Genomic DNA, 24,914 nt, shown 5'->3' on the forward strand with positions numbered 1-24,914 from the left:
AAAAAATACAAAAATACACACATAAGTGTGAAGGAAAAACAGAAGAGAAGGGCTCCTACTGAACAAGTCATAAAGCAGGACAGTGGGTCAGTTCAAGCCATCCTCTTCTATCTGAAATAAAAGCAAGAAAACAGTGAAGCTACGAATACACTACAGTCTGACACTCAAATGTTAAAATATATGATGACATACGTCAGAAGACTACTCTTACTATTTCACAATATCCCCCCACAATAGTAAATCAGGATAGCTCGAAAAGGCAGTCGTTTGTCAAACATTTCACCAAGATTTTAACCACTAGGGGACGAAAGAACTGGGATTTACCACTGAATAACCAAAAACAACACTTCCAAATTTAAGTAGGAATCATGAGAAGTATTATTGAGTTTAGCCATTCGTGAACGTTAACCATAGGGATGAACACAAAAAAGAGATTGGGAGTTTAGTTACTCATTAAAAGGTTGTGACAAACGACTAACTTTAGTTATCTAAGATTAATTTGGTTTACAAACTATTGGTTAGGCAAAATTTCAGAAGCTGTTGACTCCCGGATTGCAAAAATGAATAGCCTAGTAAAAAAAAATATAGTCATAACATTGTAGGCTACCAGTGTGGGATTTAATTTAACAGTAACTGAATAGGACGAATATACTTGGTTTATCACCTGTGGGTGACTACAAATAGGCTACATGCACAAAACTTAAACCAACCTTCCACAATGACTGTAAAACAATTCTGTCAAACAATATAGCTAAATCTTCTACTAGGGAGTGGAGGCGAAAATCAACCGAGCTAATCCAAACCGGGCAGGGAGAAATTAGCTAGGTATCTTACCTCGCAGTCGCGCATGTTTCTTCTGTGGCCATTTTTTAATAATCAATGGCAACATGTCAGACTGTTCGAGGGAAGCGAATGGAGAATACAGCTAACACGTGCTTCGTTACTTTGTTGAAAAAAAGACAAACTTAATTTTGTTATGTTCTCCTTTGCTCATTTTCCAAGAAATCGAAGACACCCACTGCACTTCCGTATATCGCATGTTCGCAGGAAGTCCCGTCATGTTGAGAATTGTAAACTACATTATTTATTTACGTGTATTAATTCAGCAGACGTAGTTTTATGCTAAACAACATAGGCTACAAAAGGTTAATAAATATATAGCGGCTACGATATTTTGCTTAAAATCTGCCTATGCCATTAATCTTTCAAGTTTGGTAAATGTTTGGTGTGATTGTGGTTTTTAACCGATTTTCTTTCAAATGGTTGCAAATATTAGTGCTTAAATAGCCTATAAAATGCCTGAATCTATTTTATGAGTTAATCCTATGGTTGATACTCACACATTACTAAACTCATCAATCCTGATTGATTTCGTCATATCAAGAATGATCTTGGGTGTGGTGGGGAATACATCCCGGTTTTGTGCACCCAGATGCACCCCACCTGTAAAAGCACCCAACCCAAACGTTTGGTTGCGATATCAAGACTAAATCTTTTACTTTTTGATTCGAGTGGTTTGTGCGCAAGCTCCCTCGAGGGGTGCTTTTCCAGGTGGGGGTGCATCTGGGGTCACAACACCGGCTGTGTTTGCCCCTGGTGGTAAAAAACCTTACCTTTTCCAGGTGTTCTGATGTGTTCATGTATTACTGTGAGCATATAAGCAAGCATTAAAATGATAATCATGAAAAATCTGCCACAACTTTTTACTACTAATTCTTGTCTTACATTGTTATGTAGACAGCAGCTCATGTATTTAAGTTCCAATATTTGAATGGTCCAGTTGGAAAGGGTTAAAGTAACAGTAAAACTAAGGGATGAAGATCCAATGGGTGCACATGTGCATATGAGCGCCCCCAAGTCAACAAAATAATTTTGGCATGTTTAATTTCAACATAAAATTTCATTTATTACATTTACATTTCTGGTAAATGTCACATAGAACAGATAATGGTCAATATTCTAAGTACGTTATTAAGAAGAATCTGCTTCTTCTACTTTCAGCTCTTAATTCTCAAAGCAATCAAATTCCATTCAACATGATAACTTTTTTCAAAATGTTGTCAAGGCATTTCCTTGGTTCGGGTCCAACTTTAGAGTTCATAGTCATAGTAGTGTAGTGTATCATTGTCTTCTTTTGATAACTACATTAACTACATGTCTTCATATGAAACAAACACCATTTACAATCACAGACAAACTCATTAATGGTCTTTACAATCTAAAATAATTATTTTTTAATCTTCCATTCCTACTATCCCTGACTATTTTAAGTGTTCCTGCTCAACCTGGATGGACATGTTCCTGACGACCTCCTATTCCGGATGGTGATTGGCTGCTATTTGTCTGATTAGGTCTGTTGGGATTGATGGCCAAACTAGGCATAATCACAAAAGTCAAGATGCTTACCAGCATCAGTGCCACAGTGATGGTGATGACTGTCGCCACAACCGAGTAGTAGCACTGGTTGGAGCGGAACAGCTGACGGAGACGACCCCTGACCCTGCTTGGGGGCTGACCCACGTCTAGGACAGTTGCTAAGGTAACTCCTTGTTCCAAGGTTCCCAGTTGGAGGGAAACACCATCTACTGACGTGTTATTTTGCTTTGTGAGGCTAAGATTGGTTGGATTTGCAGGAGGGGGCTTTTTCAGCATTAGCTTGCCCTTGTTGCGCTTGAAGCGAACGGACAGTGCTTTTTGCATCCCTGAAGGGAGCTTGCTGAAGACATCCTCATTGTTGACCAGATGGGGCAGGTCTCGACCGTGGGGCAGCTCGGTGAGCTCACGGCACACTGGGCAGGACAAGGTCTTGAGCTCAGATGAGGAAACGTTGATGCGAGCCAGACACTCCAGACAGAAGGTGTGGCCACAAGAAAGCAGCTTTGGGGTCTTGAACATATTGTCATAGGAGCAGAAGCACACCACACACTCAGTGTCTTGCACATTATCCTTGGGGGCATCTGAGCCCATCGGTCTGTCCTTTCTTTCCTTTCTGTCACTTCTTCTGGCCTCCTCGCTCCTCCCACGCTCCCTCCTGTGTCCAGTGCCCTTGTTTTGCATTCTCCTTCTGCTTCCCTCTCTCCCTTCTCTCTCAGAGTCTGTGCTCCTGGCTCTCTTTACTTTGGGAGGTTTCTCCTTCTCTTGCTCATGCTTGTCTCTTGGTTCGCCTTTGTGGTCAGGTCGAGGTTTGACGTTGGCCAACTGCTTTTCTCCACGGCCATTACCGCTCTCTCTATCCCTTTTGTCACTCATGATAGGCTCAGGAATGTTAGAGGAAGTTTGTTCTTAAATTTTGGAGTCAGTCAGAAGATTCCTGTTTGCGAGCCAAATAAATTCTGTCAACAGACAGAAGAGAGGATTTACTGTAACACTTGATAAACTACCATGTACCTTGACTACAGTAAATTAAATGTGTAGAATGGTCATTTAAGATGGTAATTTTCCTCATAGACTTGCATGTGCTTACATGACAATGAAACACACACCAAACCTTACATGTCTAGAGTTATATCAACAAATACACTGACCTGCTGAGGTGTTTGAGACTTAGATCAGTCAGGGAATCATTTCCAGAGAGACCAGCATTGTAAATTGAATGTTTAATCCACTCAGTAACTAATAATCTATCAAACAACAAACATCTAACTACACTTTACAACATCTGCTTTGTCATCTCTTCCTGTTTACCACTTTGTGTGTGCATGTTCCCTCCGTCAGCTCTGCCTACTTGAGACTTTACTGTGACTCTGGATATTCTTCCTCCCTATTTACCGTAACCAGCAGTCTTTCACTTTCCAGTCTGACCAGTTAGACAAGTCTGTGTGGTATTTTAACCTCTGCCTCATTTTGTATGTGTGGAATGTAAGGTCTAAATGACTGTCATTCTACTGTCCCTGTCCTGAATTTGGTGTTTGTGTGTACAACAGTATCCAGTGCTAGTAGAACTATTACGAAGGCTCCAATGCCAATGTCTCAATGTTCTTTTGAATTCACATATTGAACACATCCTTTGTGAGAACTATTGTCTTTGCACTTAAACTGCTAAAATACCTGTGTTGTGTTTCCTTCTGAAGTATCGTCTAAACTTATATATCCATTGTGATTTTGAAATGAGTACTGCAGGGACTCTGGGATCTGTCTAAAAAAGTAATGTGTCATACCTACATTGTCCTCTGCTGGATTTAAGAGAATTGCAATTATAACAATATAGACAACAGATAGACAAAATACAAGTATTTCAGTACCAAAAACTATTTGTAATAACTTTGTACAACAACTTGAGGTCAGAGTAGCCTGGTCCTAACCAGACTCTCGTACATTGCATTTGTACAGAAGCAAAAATAAAATTGAGCGGAAGTACGTAGGAGGGCATAGCCAGGTTAAGATCAGGGGTCAATTCATAGAAATAATTGACCTGAAAAGGCTTTCAAATTCAAGTCACTTCTTTATCACAGTAAACATTTTTCAGTTTGTGGCATTTGTTCACCTTAATTTATGTTGTCAGGTATGTATGGGGTTGCATTCAATGAGAAATAACAACAATCAAATATTGGCTGATCAACTACAAGTTACGTAAAATCATCTAACCAATAAATTATATTTATTATTGGTGGACTACGTCTAAATATGCTTCATGTCTCTGGGGAAAAGAAATCATGTAATGTTGTCGGCGCAGTATGTATATGATCTAATTCAACAAGTTTAAGTCACCATTGTATGGGTAGTGAACAACAAATTGGCAGCTAAAAAAAGTGCATCACACTATACATGATGAAAGTAAGAAGAAAGAAAGAAATGCTTATTCATGCAGTGGACTCATCACTTAAACGGCTACCTTTATTTTAAAGGTTACAGAAAACAAAACAACTTTGAGCACCAAAAAGCCAAGCAGTGTTCCTTGTCAGTCCACCACCTCATCAGGTGATTTTGCAGTCAATCAAGACAGACACAGATAATATTTTCTGGTTGTCGACTTGATCTACCTTCTATTAGGGGTTCACGATTAAGTCCATCCACATGGGCAATGAAACACCTATTTGGCCCCATGGTATTACAGTAAGTAGTTCTGCTATAGCTGCCAAGTTGTTTGTAAAAGGGGGCGTGTCCCTCTAGTCAGAAGCCCATCCTTATATCTTCAGCCCAGCTCCTCCTTGGCCTTGCCCTGTTTGCGGGGCATCTTCTTGCTACTGCTGTCCTCTAACTCTTTGTTCTTGTAATAGTGGGGAGCCACCTCCAGCAGCCAGCCACTGTCTATCTCTATGACCTGTTTATAAACAAACAAACAGAGTTATCTTCCGTAGACCAAATCTTAACCCAATCCTATCTACTACCGATAAGACAAAACAGTACACAATGTGAGTGAATGGACACGTAAAAATGCTGTTGCGGTCATACATTCCGACAATAACCCTTTTCAACAAGCAAAACAATCCTCATGGTGTCTCCGTAACTCACAAGAGTCTCCAGTTTTGTTCACAAAACCATTTGGTAAATATGTGCATAGTGACACAACAGTAAATCACCAGTCTCAAACTAAAAGAAAGGCTGTCACTACTAATATAGCAAATATGGACCTGTCTCATGAACTCCTTGGTGGTGAAGACCAACTCGTGATAGATGAGCCAGCGAGGCTGCTCTTCAAACAGTGAGCTGTTGGGATGGACGTAAACAGTCTGTTGGTGCTTTACTGTCTTATAGCCCCCTTTACTCAGCCGTGCTGTGTGATAGAAATAGCCCGCAGTTATCGCCTGAGAGAAGGGGACAGGACACAGACAAAAGACTGTTATAACTGCATTTCAGTCATGTTCTCTTTGTTAGATTAAGACTACGTCCAATTTCATGTTCATATTTCTTGTTTTCGTTTGTACACACCTTGCGTAGAGGCACAATGTCTCCTTGGGAACTGCACACCTCCACCTCAATCCTGTCCATCAGCCCCTCCAGCTGCTCACGCACGTCCCTGGCCCGCTTCATGGAGCGGAACTGGATGAAGTTCTCATAGCACCATTGGGTGGAGTAGCCACTCTCCATCCACTGACAGACACAAATGTCAAACAGAAGATCCAACTATTTGATACCATAGAATCTTTAAGAATTATAACTGAATCTGTCATAGTGTCAATGGATATATATATATAAGATTATATATATATATAAAACACTTATTTAACTTAATGTCGCATTGTGTCAGCTATATTACTGCTTGTTATGATCAAAGGATTCAGACAACTTCCATTATTAAAAGTTATTGTTTAGACTTTGACATTTATATTGATTATATTAAATAAAGCCTTCTCCTCCAACCAAGGGAGGTGATGCTGGGAATACACACAGCTACAACAGCTAACTAGCTAGGTTAATTAGTTGGTTAACATTATATACACCAGTTCTTTATAAAATCCCCCCAGGGACACGGATGTTACTTCAGTCCTGGTTACATGTTTAAGATTTGGCTTGTTAATAAAAACATTTATTAGGTGACTATCACTGGGAATGACAAAGTCATGTTTCCTGGAATATATACAAATTCTAGGGTTGACTTATAATGTCATATTTCCTGGTGAATATGAAAATGTTAGGGTTGACACGCTACTTTAGGTGAAGAGGTTGATAAATGAAAGGTAGATCAATTTCTTTAAAAGCTTTTTAGGTAAGGAATCCATATGATTGACATCAGAGATACAATAAGACTCTGATTTCAATAATTACCTGTGTGTATACATTAAGCAGCACCATGTGGTCTCCTCCTGGCACCACAAAGTTCATCCTGGCATTGTCAGCGTGGACCACCTTGTCTTTGGGCCGGTAGAAGATGGAGTTGTTGACAGATAACATTGCAGCTATTGTCAGCACCTCCTCTGAACACTTATACCTAGTTAGGGGAAGGAGAAGAGTGTTGAGTAAAAAGAAAAAAGATATACTGTAATACACAATAAAATAAATTAAGATAAAAAGCTGAAAGGGTGTGGGAGAGGAGTGGATGGGGCAGGGGTGAGAAAGTTAACAAGGTTAACAAGGTTAGTAAGAAGAAAACGTCCATACTGTTCAGAAGCCAGGATCATCTTGCTGAGCATAGGGTCAACAGGCAGCTCAGCCATCCTGCGGCCCATCTGGAAAAGATGAATGCACACAAACACATTGGTACAACAGTTTCATAAAATATTCAACGTCTACAGCTCAGTTTAAAGCTTTTAACCTCCATTTCCTTCTTCATAATCACATTGTGAATGTAATATACAAAACCTGCTTTAACCTGCTGGTTAATTCTAGAACTCATGAACAGATTCTCTGTGGTTGGACTAGATTCAGAAACAATATCCTTTTCATATTCCCAGTGCAAAAAAAACCTAAGCATTGTTGCTAAATCATAATCTTGGTCACAAAGTCAGGTAATGGGCAGGTACCTTAGTGAGTTCTCCCAAGTGGTTGAGAGCACCTAGTGCATAGAGCTGCTCCAGAGCAAGAACTAAGGTCTCATGAGGGGGCGGGTCCATGAAGTCAAAATGGATGAGGTCATTGATGCCTGTAAGAAAGAGCAAAAATATATTACAACAGACAATGGTTTAATATTGGACTATAAGCCATCAAGGTCACAAATAATTCAGTACTTCGTAGCTCTAGAACATCTTTCTGTTTGGCTCTCCTTGTTATCCCACCAATCATGACCAGGGTCTATGTTAATGCCAGTGATAAACATCACCATAGCATGATTTTGCCACTACCATGCTTCACTGTAAGGAAAGTATTAGTCCGGTGATGAGCTGTACACTGATTTTGCCAGACACAGTGGTCTGCATTTAGGTCAACCAGTAAAACTTTTGTCTAATCTGACCAGAGAATGTTTTTTGTCTCAAGCGGTGGATTTCACACTAAATGAACAAGGCAACCCATGAAATCCAAAGTGCCATACCTAGACTCTTGAGCAACAGCACTACATTTCCCAGGTTAGTCCTCTGGATCTCAGGAACAGTGGTCTCCTCCATCTCGTGTTTGAAAGCCCACGCTGTGTACAGACGGAAACACTTCCCTGCAGCCACTCTGCCTGCCCTTCCCGCTCGCTGGTTAGCTGAGGCCTGAAGATGAGTCCAATACAGTCAGTCAACAAAAACAAGTCAAATAAATACAAAAAAATGCCCCCATAAAAGAGAAAATTAATTGATTACCCGTGAGCAGGGCGTGACTATTAACGACTCCATTCCAGTGCGTGCATTGTAACTCTTCTGCTTGCAGAAGCCTGGGTCAATGACATAGATGATGCCATCTATGGTCAGAGAGGTCTCTGCGATGTTGGTAGCCACAACCACCTTAGTACAGAGGTATAATATACACAGGGTACAAGGTCAAATATACACATGATAAAAGGTCAAGGGAGTGTGTATTAACCAAAACTCATAAAATCATTTTTGATCATCATGATTTGCTTCTGACATGTCTGTACAGTATGGCATAGCAGCCAACCAGTCAACTTGTGTTTTTTATATAAGGTGTTGTTATGTCTTCGATCAGGGGTTTTAGTGGTCAGTTGTCTCCACTTGTGATGACAAGTACAAAGACGCTGACACAAAAAATATACAGGATAAAGACTGAAGTCAGAGTTTCAAATACAAAATAGCTGCGTTCTGACCTTGCGTGCGTTAGGGGGAGTGGGATTGAAGATCTTGGCCTGCATGTCAGAAGGCAAGTTGGCATAGATAGGCAGGATCAACAGCTCAGAGATCTTGGAGCCCAGACGCCTGCACCTCTCCTGCAGCAGCTCACAACAGGTCTCGATCTCCTCCTAAAGCATAGAGGGGGATGAAATATATCCTGTCAGAAAAATGCTGGCCCTTTACACTTTGGCATAACACACTGGTCCAAAGGACCTAACGATAAAGGCAGGAATCTCTTGATTGTGTGAGTGTCTGTCTGTGTGGTGCGATTATTTCAACAGGGCACAGTATGAAGCTAAAACAAGCGAAGTAGCCATGGATCTTGAGAGCCCCGACAACGGCCACTGTACTCGTTTGATTAAAGACGAATAGATAATCGCGCAGAAAACCTTTGGTGAGTATGACAAACACGATTCTGAAATGATATCAAATATGACTTCATTATGAAATCAGGAAATGCTGTACCTGTCCAGTAAGGAAAACCAGCACATCTCCAGGGGGCTGCGTGACGTGGATCTGGAGCACTGACACCACACAGGCCTCCAGGTAATCTGCTTCAGGGGCCTGGAAAACCAGGGGAATACATTGACATCATGTGTAGATCACACAAATACTATCTGACCCAGATATGGAATGGGGTCAAAAGTCGTATCTGGCAGTACCTTGGTGTTGTGACTGAAACGGTTGTTTTGAATAGGATGCGTACCTTGGTGTAGAAGATGTCTACTGGGAATCTCCTGCCAGGGATTCTGAAGACGGGCGCGTCGTCAAAGAAGCACGAAAACCGTTCTGTGTCTAAAGTGGCGCTTGCCACTAACACTTTAAGGTCTGGTCGGAACCGGGCAATGTCCTTGATAAGACCAAACAGGATATCTGTGTGCAGTGTCCTCTCATGGGCCTCGTCAATAATGACCACACTGCAAGCATGAGGTGACAAAGAAAATCACAAATTTACCTCAAACGAAAACATGATACATCATCAACAAAAAGAAACCCCCAAATTCAAACTTTGCGGTACTTAAACAAGGGGTAGCACCTGTAGCTGGCCAGGTCAGGCTCTGTTAGGAACTCGCGCAGCAGCATGCCGTCCGTCATGTATTTGAGGACTGTCCTTTCTGAAGTGCAGTCCTCAAAACGGATACTGTAGCCCACCTGAGGAGGACAGGACGGATACTGTTAACCTTTCTTCAACTTAATATAGGCCTTTTGTCATATACAAAGCATTTCAGCAGAGAAAGAGAGAAAAACTCACCTCATTGCCCAGTTTGACAGCCACTTCCTGTGCAACTCTGGCTGCAACAGACATTGCTGCTACTCTACGTGGCTGAGTACAACCAATCTTCATTCCCCCCTCATTATAGCCCTAGGAGAAAGGGTAAGGCAGACAGTTGAAACCAAACTGTGTACACTGGTAAAAAAAACTATAATAATGTGTAGTATCCAACATCTTAAACAGAGCTCCAGATAACCTATTGCACTGGTAGAACTGATGCTACAGAGTAGGGAAGCACCCACCATCTTGAATATCCGCTGATATTTCATTAAATTTGTAGGTGCGCCTCTAAAATATTCTGTGATAAATTATGGTTTGTCCAAAGCCATGAAAGAAAGGAAATTCAAATGTCCACCACAACCCTAACTCAAGCGATGCAGCAACTCACATCCTCCATTAGGTATTGTGGGATCTGGGTGGTTTTTCCAGAGCCCGTCTCCCCCTCAATGATCAGGATTTGGTGTTCCTTGATGGCGGCCAGTAGATCCCCTCTGTAGGGGAAGACAGGCAGGCTCCGTCTCACCTCCTGGATTGACTGTCTCTGCACCTCTGCTTGGGACAAGGCCGGGGTACTGTCCTCCTGAAGACACAAACACACAGGACGCATGCATACATACTGTTCAACTGGTATTCTGACAAATAATGGCAAAACAGTTAAGAACAATTTTACCATTTTAGTGGACCACACAAAATGGACAAAACTCAAATTAAGAAAAACTTGCATAATGACAAATTTGCATTTATTATTATTATTTTGAAGTTATTAATGATTCATTCCTATCAGAATGAGAAAGGGTTTTAATCGCCATGAAAGTTTGCACAGACAAGGAATTTGCTTTGGCAGGAAGGTGCATACATTAAACATAGGAATCGTAAAAATGTAAATATGAGATCTAACTTATGGTGTAGAAGTGCCGTTGGCACTTTTTTTTTTTTTTTTATCATAGCAGGGTATTCTATTCCTCTCATAAAACTGCAAGCATTTTATAAAATACTTTGTAAAAATACCATTTCTGAAAGCGTTCCTTTCATTGTGACAGCACTGCTGACAAAGTTGATCATCTCGTCCTCCTCCAGAATCAGCTGATACTTCTCCTTCTCTTCTTTCATCCCTCGCTCCCTCTCCCTCTTTGCCCCAAAGCTGAGGGAGGCAGTCTTAAGCCTTTCTTCTTCCCATCGGCCCTGCTCTCCTCCCATCTCCATAGGCATGTCCAACTCCAGCTCCATGTCTCTCTGAGGCACCGTCTGGGAGAAAGACAAAAAAATAAAATGGGAAACAGAATTAGAAGTCACAAGTGAACCAACACTCCATAGATGAAAAATGATTAGCTGATTTGAACAACTGAACAGTGTACCAGAACCTAGACCAGCATTCAACTGTGCCCCCATCTTACCTTACTCCTCTTCTCTTCAGGCATGTAGTAGCGGTTCTTCCTCTCCTCCTTCTCCCTGGCTCCGGCCTGCTTGTAGTCCTTAGCCAAGTCTCGGATGGTGCGTTTGTAATCCAGTTCCTTTCTCTCTCTGTCAGTCAGGTTGTCATTGGAGAAAAGGTATTCGTCGTCAGCAATCTCAGCCTCCAGGTCCTCCAGCTTCTCTGCCTCTCTTTTACTCAAGTACTCGAAACGTGACTTCTTTCTCAGCTCTGGAAGCTAAGAGAAAAATGGGAAAGGCAGTGGCGGGAATTTGTTAACTTGTAGGTCACCATCTTGATTAAGATATTCTCACTGCAACATGCAAAAATAAAACACTTTGGAAAATGTATTGGCATCTCAGGTGTATTTGTGTGGCCTCTGCAAAGTTAGCAACAGAGTAGGTGGAGCTAGTTATGGTGCTGTCAAAAGAAGTGTTGGTGCTTTTTATTTACATATGGTAATTCCCAACATAAATGTACTTTAATGTGTAAATTAATGCTGTTTATGTCACCATCTTCCAAATTATTTCTCAGCACACACTTCAATTCTCTTCATCACTATAAATAAATCCCCACACAAATGTCCACGTCCAATAATTCCATCCATGAACACATTAGATTTTCTTATCACACTGATGTTCAAACACATCACTTACAAATTTTTTCTGATCCTCCTCTGCCAACTTTAGTCTCTTCTGAGCCTCCTCATACGCCTGGTGAAAAGATGACAGACATAAGTTTGTTTCAAAAACAGAAAGCAAATTAAATACAGCAGGAAGCAAGTCCTTTGGTTCTGTTACTCATTCCAACTGTACCTTCTTGTCAGTCCTCTCCATGATGTTCCGTGTCTTATCTTTGTCCTTCAGCTTCACTCTTTCAGCAAAGGCATCCCTTTCTTCCAGATCTTGCAGCCGCTCTCTCTCCTCTTTCTCCCATTCCTCCTCTTCGTCATCATCTTGTTTGTTTGTCTTCTCGCTTTCATTACTTCTACCATAAAAGAACATTGATTACACAAATCACATCGACCAATACCTATAGAAAAGCTCATTACGATGGCAATGGGTATTATCTGAATTACACCCTCTTCTAACTGAACCGCAAGTTGACCAAACAACCGCTAGGTGACCAAACCACCGCTAGGTGACCAAACAACAGCTAGCGTTAGGTGACACATGACAGCGTTTCCTGCAGTATAACTGGTCGGACCAACTTTTATTGAATGCAAATACAAACATATGTCTGTCTGCTGGGGTTGCAAAGCCAAATTTGAATATGCCTAATAAAAGCATAATAATCCAACCGTTTTTCTCAAATACTTGCACTCAAGCAGAACACAGATTGAAGCTACATAATGCCCAAAATATTTGATCTTACCTTTTCTGAATGTCTTCTTCACTCGAAGAGTCTCTTTCCTCCTGTTTCTTTCTAATGTGTTTCCTTTTGTTTCCTTTGTTTTTACTCTTTTTCCCTTGCTCTTTCTCTGTTGGAGGCTCTCCATCACTCTCGCTGTCCTCCAGTAAGGTGTATGTCAGATTCTTTTTTTCCATCTCTATTACTTGTCTCTCAATTGCTCTGGCTGGTTTCTCAACAGGTTGTTTCCGAGGAATCTGGAACGCATTAATGAAAATCATTATTAAGGACAATTATCAATCAAGTTAATCTTTTCTGTAACAAATGCAAAAAATAGGAAGCAAACTATTACCTTATCATAGAGTTCTTTGGCAAAAGCAATCACTCTCTGATTAATGTCAATGGTGTTTGTCTGCTGGAGGCGAGCCACAAAGTCCTGGTGGCTTGAGGCTTTTCTCGCAGAACCGATCATGAATTGGGATACATACTTGTCACTCAGGCCGAGAATGTCATGGAGATTATCGCTTACCCACTGCTCTAGATTGGCCATTTTCACCTAATGTTGAAATAACATGAATATGATAAATACAGCGTAGTACATTTCAGTTAGTACAACGTACTACAAGTCAGTAACTAAATGTAGAACTCAACCATGTCACGACAAGCTAGCAAGCGAGTAAGATCTAAGTCGCTATACCTTAGGTATTAGGATTGGTATCTGAAGACTGTGCACCTAGCTAGCTACTTCTTTACTATATTCAACTTAAAGTTACATATAAATGGCTGTCTTATTAGCTAACCACCTAAACCAGCACAAATTAGGTGGTCTAACGCTTAACATGTATGCAGCATAGTCTAACAGTTTTATGAACACGACAAGATGCTAATAACATTACAGCTTGCTAACGTGGTCTTTGCGTTTCGTCGTCAGCTAGTATACTGTAATAGTAAACAGAAAACAGTCAAGAAGCTAGCTAGCTAGCACAACATGAAAAAAACGTGGAAAAAAGTTTTAATGTTTAACTAGAATGCTGTGTCAAGGATGTATATAATTCATAATTGATTGGGTATAATTATTTGTTTTCTGGTACCTTACAGATAAACGTCCCAAAGCAACCATGCAGTTCGAGATTATTTTTTTAATAAAAAAAAATAGCGATTTGCTTCCCACAGAAAAGGAAGTTGAAGTCTCAATACGGAATCTCATTTCCGGTTGATGTCGTCAAACTATTTCAAAATAAAGGTCACGTGAATGTATTTTTCATTATTTAAACTTTCTTTTTCCCAAATTATTGAAAACTACACAGGATATAGGTAAAATCATATAAAAAGATGAAACAATTAAATTAAGGATAGATTTTATGAAAATGTTCATATAGTTTCGGCTGAGAAAACTAACTTTTGTGCCCCCTCGATTGATTCATGAAGGTGAGGAATCAGTAAGCAATATCATACGAGGTTAAAACAGCACGACATTGCTTTTTGCACAACAGTTCTACAGGTGCAATTAATTAGTTAACAGTAGTAAGCGACAACCGATTGCAATGTGTTAAAATAATTATGTATTTGGCTCAGCCAACATCTAAATCTGATTCATTGACAGCCATTTATATGTATATGCTAATACATAACGGGTTGACCTCTTCACAGTTTTATTGGAAAACATGAATGCGTCACTTGTTTGTCAGTTTCAATAAAGCCACGTTCTCGATTTTGCGTATTGCGTAGTAGCCTATTAAGATTAACCAACGCACAGCTTTAGAACTCCTGTTCATTGGCATACAAAAATGGCAACATTTGAAGGGAATGCTAGAGATGTGAAACTTATATAATACTATTTTATGACAACAAAACATAAATGAGGATGTATTGTATTACCATTTGTTATAATGTAAATCTGCGCAAAGAGCTATCAAGTGTTTTACACAGTGACAGACGGTAAAACACCCAGGTATAACCCATGACGTCACTGAGGTAACTCTTCACTCCAGTGTTGCTGCGCGCCGAAGTTCCTGGTTGTCATTTGTAAGAAACTTTTACAAAATCTTTCATAATGTGTTTCATATACTTCATATGTGTTTGAAGCCTATAAATAGTAAATCAAATGTAAAAGTTGACAGTTATATTAGCCTACACGTTTCCTTTCAAGCTGAGGAGGCACACGTTTACATTTGAGAGCGCCGAGCCAGATTTGACTTTTCGCGGTGTTGGCTAATCTAAATTGTAGCCTAAACTTTGATATGCAACTTGAATTGCGGACTGGTGTAGGTTATGATAAAAAAAACAGTATAGGGTTAAAGTGACCACGAACCAAACTACAAACATTGGTTGGACAACACTTTCATGGAAATCTGACACACCGAAGTCGCTATACCTAACGTTATGCCATTTAAAATGGGGCTATGGTAGGCTAATGCGAAGTCATCATTTCTGCACACTCCGCATGATAGGGAAACGTACAATATCTTACAGTCTTACTATAAAATGTTAAAGATAATTTATACAAAGTAGGCCTACAAGTAGGCTATAAACACACAGGTGGACAAAGGCAACGCGATTGATTTAGCAGTTTTGGAAAATCTCCGTCAGCGTGACTGAAGGTCGACGTGTGCAGCCTTGTCCTTTGATAGCTGTTCAATTGCGCATACCGTTTGTTGATCTTCAGGGGCAACCAGTCTGAGTAGACTTGTGCAGGAAGCAGCCTTAAAGTTAAATGTGAGGCCAGTTCTGACTTGACAGTTCAACATGGTAGTTATAATCCCACTGCTAGTGCAATCAGTAACCTTAATTCTTCATCTTCCTTCCATTTTTGCTCACAAGATAAAACAATGGATAAAGTAGCCTACATTTCTACAATTTTAAGAGACTTCAATTTGATGTTTTTCCACTGTGTTTTCCAGAACATTATATGGACACCTTGAGGAGGTATCTGTCACAATGTCCTCTAAAGGCAGAATGAAGTGCTGCCGGGTGTGTGGGGGTGGTCTCCAGGGTAACCAGAGGCGATGGCTCTATGGGGTCCAAGACCGGAGAGGAGGTGGTCGTCCCCAGACTCCTACAGAGTCTCTCTCCAGAGGAAGTGTCTCAAAGTCATCTCAAAGCAGCCCCTGGGGTGAGTGTGCACTGTAGTACTGTAACATAAAATAGTAACAGGCCAACCAGGAAACAAATATTCAATATACAGAGTAGGGGTGTGTGTGTGCCTTAATGTCTGCATGTGTATCTTTAATGTTCCCCCGCCTCCCACAGGTAGCACTACATCTCTTGCGTCCTCAGTTTCCATCTCAAAATTCCATACCTCGCCCACCCCTACTAAAGGAATAGACCTTCTGTCCATACTCACACACATAATGGGGCAGTCTGTACCCCGAGGAAACGGACAGGAGGAGTTTTTGTGCGGAAAATGTGTGTCAGTTTTAGAGCGAGTGTTCAAATTTGACACAGTGATAGCCAGAGTGAGAGTGTTGTCATCTGAGAGGCTACAGAAGTTGTACCAGGAGAGGGATAAGATCAGACAGTGGGTACGCAGTGCATACCGCCAGCGCCACCCTCATGGCTTCAGAACTGAGAGCAACACTAGTGAGGAGGATGGAGAGGAGGAGAAAGAGGGTTACAGAGATATGCTTACAGAGAATATGGTCCTTTCAGAGTTTGAATGCTGGTCTGAGAAGTGGGAAAGGTGCAAATATTTCAGGAGAACTGGTAAAAAATGCAAGGAAGGTAAAGATTGCGAGGGATGTGATTCACTGAGGGTCTCTGATTCAGATTATGAGTCTGTTTGTGGCATTCCCCGTTACCTGCCATTCCAAGCCTTCTCCCCATTGGCCTCATCAAGGGTAAAGTCACAGAGCATGCCTCTTCACTGGTCAAGAAGGCCTTCACTCAGTTCCAGCGCAGCTTCACTGATCGGGTCCAGCCTGTCTTTACAAGCGCCTTCATCCAGCCAATCTGTGGACTCGCTAGATGGTAATGATTGTTTGGATTGGCGAGGTGATCAGTCTTTCAACCTAGTAAGGGTGCTTAAAGATCTGAAGAGTATTGAGAGAAAGCCAGTGACTTCACCATCAGGAAGTAGAATCCCTGTTTTGGAAAGGAAGGAAGAGAGAAATACAGGGGAGGCTGAAGAGGTGTCATCACCAATCGTGACAAGGGCTTTGAATTTTGGAGAGGGGGAAGAGGAAGAAAACGTAGATGAGCTGAATGGAGAGAGAAGCGATCTTCTGACAGATGAGTTTATTCCCTTACATACAGAGGTGAGTTATATATATATAGTTTTTGTAATGCCCCTAAAGCCAACACGACACTAAATCATAGAATCATAGAGCTTGTCTTCGTGTTTCCAATCTGTCATGGAAATGTAAATATTGACACAGTCAGTGTGGGCAGTTTATTAAGTCATCCATTACTTTTTATTGCCAGAACAAATATCAGAAGAGCAGTGGTTATTTAACTGATGTTTTTCATTGTCAACTAAGACTTTCATGAATTTTATTTCAATTTAGTACATAACAGGTAGAATGCATCTTGCAGTCAGCCAGTTGAGAAGACAGCTGGTTCAGGCCATGGCCCGTATCAACACTCTAGAGATGGAGCTGAAACGTGGACAGAAACCTACAGCCAATAGTGATGACAACAAATCTGTGGATTCTGGAACAGTAAGCAGTGTACGGGTGAAGAGTTGTTTGATAGGTTCAGTTAAATATGCAACCAGTTAAGACATAATTGAATTTCATATTAAGCCTGCTAAAATAGACCCAATGTCTTTGGAATGGGTGTGTCTCTATGCACTTCAGAAACTGGTTTGATCAGATGGTGCAATGAAAATATGGCTTGAGCGTAGACCCAACCCTGTGCATGTGCAGACATAAAAATGCATACAGTAGCATAGTTTAGGCTGTAAACATTATGTTGACTAAGCACAAATATACCTGGACTCATGCAAGGAACTGGGTGTGTTGCTTGTAATTGTGTAAGGGTGGGTCATTTTACCGTGATGTAGGTGCATTTTAATAATCTCACACTCCTTACTTTGGAATGTTTTCCACGTTGGCCCAGGGCTCAGTAGGCTTCTCATATCTTTAACTGGCTTCTCAGTTGCTCTGTGGCCTGTTCTGATCTTTTGATCTCGCACCCTCCCTTGTTTTCTCACATTCACTTTCTTCATGGGAATGTTTGATAAAATGAAAAGTGTATTACTTTTAAATTTCCTGTGAAATATGTGTGTTAGTTTCTCAACCTTTAAGTGTGTATTGTCCCATTGGGAACATCTCCATTGTAAGAAAGCGATGAACAAGGTTCATTCCAATACACAGCAATACACACATTAGTTTCAACACTGTAGCTATGTTGGTCTACTGTACTAAAAACATAATGTAGGCTACATCATAAAACATTTTGTTTGTGCATCTGTAGAGTTACGGTTGTGGTGGTCATTTGAATGTCCTCTCTTTTGAATTTTTATAAATCGTAATCTCTCCATAAAACGTAGTTTGTTAATTTGCATTTGTCCCTTTTCAAATTTTCTATCCAATTGTCACAGACCGAAGGTGGGGACCTGCCGCTGCACAGCATTAGACACACTCTTCACAGCAGGGAACAAGTGATGCATGTGAGTGCCATGCACACAGACACAATACCTGTCCTGGGCTGGAGAATTACTTGGACTATTTGTTTTATTTCCAAATCATATCAGTTACATTTAACACTCCTATTAAGTGATGAGTTTAATAGGGTCTGAATACTTACAGCATGTAAATGTGGTATTTTAGCAAGTTTTTTGTTCAAATTATTTCTAAAAGCCTGGTATTACTTTAGCATTGTGGTTTATTCATCTATGTATAGACTGATAAAGGGTAATCAATTTACTTAATCAATGTTAGAAAGAGGCTGTAACATCATTAAATGTAGCAGAAGGGATGGGGTCTGTATTCTGTCCAAATTCACTGTATGTTTCACTAGTCTCGTGTTTTTTTCTACGTTGCTCCACTCTAGAAATTTCTGGAGTCTTTACAGTCAGAGATGAGTGAGAGGGACAACAGACTGGATGGAGAGATTGAGGAACTTACGAAGATTGGGAAAGACAAAGACATGGATATCAACATACTAAACACTGTGCTTCATTGTAACCAAGATATCATAAATGTAAGGCCAGTGACACAAATGAGGAAACATGTACAGCTTATGTTTGTGATTAACCCATTTTTGAAAATGTACAACTCTAATTAGAATTTCACACAATTTGGACATCCTTAATTCCATTAGAATTATTGCCAAGGAATATGTCTTTCTCCACAGGGGTTGCGAGTAGAGCTAGCAGAGAAGGAACAAATGCAAAAGCAAGTTCAGAAAGAGAGGGAGGTCTGGAGACAGAGAGAGCAAACCCTGTCTGCAGTCATCCAGGAGAAAGAAAAACTTCTGCATTACCAGAAGGAGGTGCTAGAGAGCTGTCAGAAAGATGTGCAGGTGAGAGAATTATCTCTGCAATCTTGTCCAAATGGATGGTGAAAACGCATCCAGTTTAGAGTTTTTATTGTATCCATATAATCTTATGCCTGATTTGATATCTTGAGTTAAATTCCTATTCCAGTGAAATCTATATACAAAAACCACTGCACAAAGTAATTTATTTTTTCTTCTTTCGTTGTATATCCTCCCAGGCTCTTTCTGATTCTGTGATTGGTCATGGAATGTCAGGGGGCGGGGCTGAGGGGGCTCTAGCCAGTCAGCTACAAGACAAGGAGGCCCTTCTCACAGTTTGGATCAAGGGCAGAGATGAGCAGAGTGCCACCTTGTGTCAAGAGGTCACCAAGCTCACCACTGCCCTGAATGACTACCAAAACATGGTGCAGGTGAAGGATCTTTGTTTCACCAAGTGAATTTCACAGCATAGTAACCCAGCACTCAAAATATTTACATGTATTCATTTAGCACATTTAGGGACGTACAAAAGGTGCATAGTAAACGTACAGCAGCAGTTTGAGTAAAGTTCAATATTTACTGTATTCTGTATTTACTAGCCACACTACAGAGTACCTGAATCTGAGCTATCAGGTGCGGGAGAACAATGATAACCCTGTCTAAACCACAGTCCGGCTGCGGGGCTTAGAAGCCAACGGCTGTTAGTAGGAAAGACCAGTTAATGTAATGTAATTTCACCTTGCTGTTGAGCAGACCTTTGACAAGGCAGGGTGTATGTATGCCACTATGAAAGGAAACTGTGTCTGGCTCGTCTAGATGATATTTTTACAGGGTCAAATCATAAGACAACACCATCTAATGTAATCTAAAGCAAAGTATTTGGTATCTTTTAGTTTTTGTAATTTCCTTTTACTAAGACCCATTCTGAGCCATTGTACATTATGTTGTCTTCTTTTCATCAGGAGCAACAGGAAACCCACAGTCAGACGGTGTCCTTATTAAAGGAACAGCTTTGCGAAACTCAGAATAAGCTGAGGGAGAGATGCAAGGAGAACAAGGAGGTGGAGAAAGCCTGGCAGAAGGAGAAGCAGGACAGGGAGAGGAAAGAGTGGAAACTGAGGGACAGCCTGGAGATGAGGAACAAGCTTATTGAGGTATGTTGATGTACAAGACCTGTTGCTGCACATTTACTAATGTGGCCCCCTTTAGTTACCTTAACACTACCTAGTGGCAATAGTTATTACCAGTTAGATCACTCCAAATACATAATGGTTGTTTTAGCCATAAGGTAGTGCAAGAATGTTGTGACATGGTGGCAATGATTTATTACTGCTTTTTTTATCAGCAAGTTCTCCTGGACTCTGAGGAGCGGGATCATTTGTTTCAAGAGCTGCATCAGAACCTTCTGAACGACTGAAGCAATGACTGCCGTGAAACAGACTTTGAGACAGAACGAGGGAAAGAAAAATCTAACGACTTGCACTTTTTGCACCAGAGGTAGTTGACATTGTGGTTGATCTCATTTGTTCTAGCATGCCGGTTGCATAGGCAAGCTCCCCCTTTTTTGTTTGGCATGGACCAATGGGAAAATTAGGTAATTTGCTCAATTGTTCATGTGTATGTTACGTGTCATAAGTCATAGCATTTGGAGTATGGGTAAATGTTTGGCCTAAATTCAACTATTGCTGGGGGATCATGTGACATTTGATTTCATGTACATAAGCCTGGGTTCATTGTTAATTGATTCTCCATTGTCTGTCTGGTATATTAAATGCTGCCAAGTTCCATACACAATCATGAAGTTGCTGTTATTTGTGATTTTTTCATTTTGTTCAACGTTGTAACTTGTATTTTCTTTTAACATTTTGTTTACAAGGTATCAGGCTTAATACCATTTGTATGAAAAGGTTTATACATTTACCCAAAAATGTATTCTGGTTTGTGTACAATCCAGCTCCTCCTCTGCATAATGCTTAATATATGTATTCTGGGTTTATTTTACTGGAAATGTACTATTGGTGCAATAATAAACGTGTTAATCCAAGAGAAATAAACACCTCTAATCCAAACCCTGACGGATGACGTGTTTTTATTATTTATTTAAGGTATGTTCCAAATGTATTTGTTGTTGAGGTGTCTTATTTGTTAGCTGTGCCTCTCACATTGCCGTTTACTCGCCAGGAACTTGATCTTGACAGATTAAATTGCAGAAACCCCAGAACTGACTGACCGACTTCAACACTTCACACACTGTCCAATCACAAACCGAGCCGAGTTTCTGGTTATGTTGCTTTAGAAACGACATGTAAACTTGTCGTAAACCCCCGGCGGTGATATGTGGAATTATGTTTGAACTTTAATGTGTCAAATAACCTGCGTTGCGTTTACTAAAAGCAAGAAGTAATACCATTTGAGGAAGGTGAAGCGGTAAAATCTGATTTTGATTCAGCCTAGTGCAAGATGCCTGTTCAGTCGATTGCTCTTGGTTCTGTAACAATTGGACCACCGTCCTGGCGGGACAGCACAGTACGCTCTATACGGGCCGCACAAGACTTGGTGCGGAAAACCCATCCTGAACGGTGGGGTAGCCGTAGGCCTACGCGTCCTATGAGTTGTAACGTCGTTACTTTTTCTCAGACGCATGCCGACACGGTTGATAAAGCCTCTAACAATGAAAAAAGCGATACTGAGAATCCCGTGTGGAACAATGGGACAAGATCACAAACCACAGGAAGAATGGTAAGAATTAACATCACACAAACGATGCACTGGCCATCCCCTTATAGCCTACAGTAGTAGCCTCTATTAAACTATACAATATCAGTATGTTTTTATCTATGGGAGATTAATTCAAGCAATCTGCCCTGTAGTACCGCCATACAACATTTGAGGCCCCGTTCCCACCTCCCAGCCTGCGAGAGCAGTGTGCAGAAGTCAGTGTGGGCCTAGCATTTGAGTACATGCGTGGTGTGAGGGAGGTTGAGGCACAGTTACGCAGACAAGCAAGCAAGGTGTCCAAAGAGGCCACAAAGCTGGAGAGAGACAGAGGAAATCTAGAGAAAGTGCTGCAGAGCCTGAAGCATGACATGCAGGTTAACAAGTGGAGTGTGGAAGGCAGGACCATGAGACCAGCTTCTACTGAATTGGTGAGTAGAAAGGATACTGACAAATGTGTAGGGCTATGCTGTTGAAATGCATATAACATTTTATGATTTTAATCCCAATAGCACTTTTCCGATGTTCCTGTTGTTTTGACAAAACACCTGCTTTGTTCTTATAGGAAAGAGATGGTGCAGATCACTTACTGGAGTGTGAAAAAATGGAGCTGACTGAGCTGAAACGAGAGCTGGAAAGCACACTGAGAAACACGTTGGCACAGCTACAGGTGATGACATGGGCATCCATTTAACAAGGCTCACTGGGTAGATGTCCTATTGAGAGTGGAAATCAACAAAATGTAAAATGTCTCATCGTCTACAAAAGTAGATACATTCAATTCACTTTGCTTACTGTAAAATATGTAATGTGATGTCCGTCAACCTTAGTATTGGTTGGTCTTCCGTTCTTCAACTTTACTGTAGATCCTGGGGCAGAGTAGTAGGCAGCTGTTGGAGTGTGCCAGTGAAAGATCTCGTGTATTGGAGCTCCTTCCACACAGCGGCTCACTCTCCAGAGGAGCCTCTCCTTCTCAAGCCCTCGTCAAACCTGACCCTGCCGGTCCATTCACTCCAAGTACGGTGTCAATTACAAGCTTAAGTATTATCACAGTATATTGTGCTTCATCCCGTACAGATCGTTTTATAATGTTGGGTACATTGCAAATTCTTGAAAACACAGCAACTGATTAGAAGCTAGCCTACTAGCTATTTGCAATTTAATAAATTACCATTAAATATTATCAGTGAAATGTGATTCCTTGTCTCAGATTGTATGCAGGTCCTAAAGGCTTCCTTACTGGCTGTACAACAGTCACAGAAGCTGAGGGAGGACATCAAACAGATGGTCACTACTACCATCGCCAGACAAAGGGCTGCACATCGTACTGTCAATGATTGTCTTGTGCAGAAAATTGCAGAGACAATAACCCTAAAGGTACAGTTTAGCTAACTGACATTTAGCTAACTTACATTTAGCTTCTCTAAAATCCATTGCAGTTTCCAGCTTTATGTTTAATGTTATTCTCTTGCACAGCAAAACCTCCTTGTGATGTCTGCAGCAACCAGACAGGCGATTTTCCGTCAACAGAGGAAGCTCAACTGCATTAGCCACAGTCATAATGCAGCACTGGTATGCAGCATGGAAGTGGGAATTATGATAAAACTGAGGGATTGGCATTGTATTGACATTTCAAATAATTTAATTGGCATCTTTCTATGTTATCCATGTGTTCTCCAGGGCCCAAAGAACAGTGGAGATTTACTGTCCAGAGAGAAACTCAACAGGCCTATTGTCCAGATTTACCACAGACACCCTGGTACACAGTTACTTGAGGCGTCTCATATCCTGCAGGTGATTAATATATTAAAACAACTCATGAACACCTTCTATAGTATGAAGCGCTGGGATTTGTAATGGCTCTATTCATTCATTTTCTTTCAGTAAAGTATTTGCCTTTTTAACACCTGTATACATTGGCATTCCGTAAACAGATAAACACAGATAATTGATAATGAATCAAATGTGGTTTTTAGAGAACGTGCCATGGTTATCACAATACCATGCTCCAGGAAACTAAGTCCTTATCTGTGTGATCTGTAGGCCAGTGCTGTGCTGGGGCGGTGCCTGCAGTCATCTGAGAATGAACTTGCAAAGCTGCAGGGCTCTTGTCAGCAGTTGACAGAAAACCTGAATGCCAAGAGGGCTGCAGCCCAAGTGGACTCAGCCGTGGTGAGGATGAGACGTCGGCTCGTTGATCAGCGGGCTGTTCCAAAAATCCTCCAACAGGGCCTGTACTGAGACACTTGCATTCGAATGTATGTTTTCTGCACAAAAAATCATGATATGGTATCAAGTGAAAAGGGAACCAATCTAGTTAGCTGATTGCATTTTCTAGAAAGATTGTTTTGTTTGTTTTCATAATTTACTTTAATTTGAACTTTAATTTAATCTTGAGTCTCTGGAACATTAGAATCAACTTTAATAGGGCTCTGACTATCACAGGAGATGGATTTGCTGGTTGTCCTCTCGAAAAAGAAAAGGAATAGAAATGTGTTCTCACCTACCCCTTTACTGTGCTCACAGTAGGATTCATTCTAGAAATAAACAGTATTGCTGTTAAATGAGTGTCTATTATTTGTTGAGACTATCAGAAAATGTGTTTTGCTTAAGTTCCTAAACCTCTACATTTACCACATATGTTTTTTTTAGAGATACTTTTATCCAAGGTGACTTTTAAGAGTCCCTCTTTAATATATCAGCAACACTTACTGATTTAAATATAGGTTTAAAAGATTCATCATACTGCATATGGTCATCTAGGTAGTGCAATTTCAGTACTCTGCATTTTTCTTTTGAGAAGCTAAAGTCACAAGACAGCAGGCCACTTGATAGTCCTCCCTCTGAACTTCACGTCTTTCATTATGAAATAAGGGATAATTTAATAAGGCTCTCTTCTTCTGTGGAGGAGCATAACAGGACCAATCTGTACATGGACACACAATGTAGGCAAAACCAGAAACTACAGTACTACGTTAAAGACAGATAAAGATAAATTCAAGTAAATTATTCCATCTGTTTTCCATAGCACTTACACCAGCATAATCCTCAGACGTAGTCACAACAGATTAATGACTTAACTCTTATCATTTGGCGGCTAATG

At 40.7% G+C, this 24,914-nt stretch overlaps 3 protein-coding genes across 5 annotated transcripts; 2 read left to right on the forward strand and 1 right to left on the reverse strand.

Moving 5' to 3' along the window:
- Position 1: 1 nt before the first annotated feature.
- dhx16 (DEAH (Asp-Glu-Ala-His) box polypeptide 16) lies at positions 2–13,867 on the reverse strand. Of its 2 annotated transcripts, none has more exons than XM_067237282.1 (22): positions 13,771–13,867; positions 13,032–13,235; positions 12,704–12,936; positions 12,145–12,313; positions 11,986–12,042; positions 11,313–11,567; positions 10,927–11,163; positions 10,307–10,498; positions 9,898–10,008; positions 9,682–9,797; positions 9,352–9,562; positions 9,111–9,209; positions 8,621–8,773; positions 8,160–8,300; positions 7,907–8,069; positions 7,401–7,519; positions 7,039–7,106; positions 6,706–6,868; positions 5,869–6,030; positions 5,571–5,744; positions 3,525–5,260; positions 2–111 (listed from the first exon to the last, which is right to left on the reverse strand). In XM_067237282.1, the coding sequence occupies exons 2-21, from the start codon at positions 13,227–13,229 to the stop codon at positions 5,132–5,134; spliced, it is 3,150 nt and encodes a 1,049-aa protein (XP_067093383.1). In that variant the 5' UTR covers positions 13,230–13,235; positions 13,771–13,867; the 3' UTR covers positions 2–111; positions 3,525–5,131. The 2 variants fall into 2 exon arrangements, with proteins under 2 accessions (XP_067093383.1, XP_067093382.1); XM_067237281.1 differs by having other exon boundaries at positions 12,145–12,316.
- A 577-nt stretch (positions 13,868–14,444) lies between these two features.
- Positions 14,445–21,165, forward strand: si:ch73-95l15.5 (putative leucine-rich repeat-containing protein DDB_G0290503). Of its 2 annotated transcripts, none has more exons than XM_067238960.1 (10): positions 14,445–14,704; positions 15,580–15,791; positions 15,929–16,932; positions 17,182–17,343; positions 18,219–18,287; positions 18,671–18,820; positions 18,974–19,141; positions 19,336–19,527; positions 20,059–20,250; positions 20,442–21,165. In XM_067238960.1, exons 2-10 carry the CDS (start codon positions 15,617–15,619, stop codon positions 20,511–20,513), a joined length of 2,184 nt encoding a protein of 727 aa, XP_067095061.1. In that variant the 5' UTR covers positions 14,445–14,704; positions 15,580–15,616; the 3' UTR covers positions 20,514–21,165. The 2 variants fall into 2 exon arrangements, with proteins under 2 accessions (XP_067095061.1, XP_067095062.1); XM_067238961.1 differs by having other exon boundaries at positions 17,182–17,334.
- Positions 21,166–21,556: 391 nt separating this feature from the next.
- tektl1 (tektin like 1) lies at positions 21,557–24,071 on the forward strand. Its single transcript, XM_067238093.1, has 8 exons — positions 21,557–21,835; positions 21,967–22,242; positions 22,377–22,481; positions 22,678–22,828; positions 23,022–23,188; positions 23,288–23,383; positions 23,492–23,605; positions 23,855–24,071. The coding sequence occupies exons 1-8, from the start codon at positions 21,557–21,559 to the stop codon at positions 24,050–24,052; spliced, it is 1,386 nt and encodes a 461-aa protein (XP_067094194.1). The 3' UTR covers positions 24,053–24,071.
- Positions 24,072–24,914: the final 843 nt, after the last annotated feature.

Source organism: Osmerus mordax, chromosome 6, assembly GCF_038355195.1.
Source record: "Osmerus mordax isolate fOsmMor3 chromosome 6, fOsmMor3.pri, whole genome shotgun sequence".
Classification (NCBI taxonomy): Eukaryota; Metazoa; Chordata; class Actinopteri; order Osmeriformes; family Osmeridae; genus Osmerus; species Osmerus mordax.

Excerpts from the sequence above, each read along its gene's own strand:
- dhx16 (XM_067237281.1), bottom strand. The coding sequence starts at position 13,229 with ATGGCCAATCTAGAGCAGTGGGTAAGCGATAATCTCCATGACATTCTC. Across the intron at positions 11,164-11,312 it reads CTGAAGAGAAGAGGAGTAAG|ACGGTGCCTCAGAGAGACAT; the intron begins GTAAGATGGGGG and ends TCTTTCTCCCAG. Across the intron at positions 6,031-6,705 it reads TGCTTAATGTATACACACAG|TGGATGGAGAGTGGCTACTC; the intron begins GTAATTATTGAA and ends TGTGTCTGTCAG.
- si:ch73-95l15.5 (XM_067238960.1), top strand. The coding sequence starts at position 15,617 with ATGTCCTCTAAAGGCAGAATGAAGTGCTGCCGGGTGTGTGGGGGTGGT. Across the intron at positions 19,528-20,058 it reads ACTACCAAAACATGGTGCAG|GAGCAACAGGAAACCCACAG; the intron begins GTGAAGGATCTT and ends TCTTTTCATCAG. Across the intron at positions 20,251-20,441 it reads TGAGGAACAAGCTTATTGAG|CAAGTTCTCCTGGACTCTGA; the intron begins GTATGTTGATGT and ends TTTTTTTATCAG.
- tektl1 (XM_067238093.1), top strand. The coding sequence starts at position 21,557 with ATGCCTGTTCAGTCGATTGCTCTTGGTTCTGTAACAATTGGACCACCG. Across the intron at positions 22,829-23,021 it reads TGCCGGTCCATTCACTCCAA|ATTGTATGCAGGTCCTAAAG; the intron begins GTACGGTGTCAA and ends TCCTTGTCTCAG. Across the intron at positions 23,189-23,287 it reads CAGAGACAATAACCCTAAAG|CAAAACCTCCTTGTGATGTC; the intron begins GTACAGTTTAGC and ends TCTCTTGCACAG.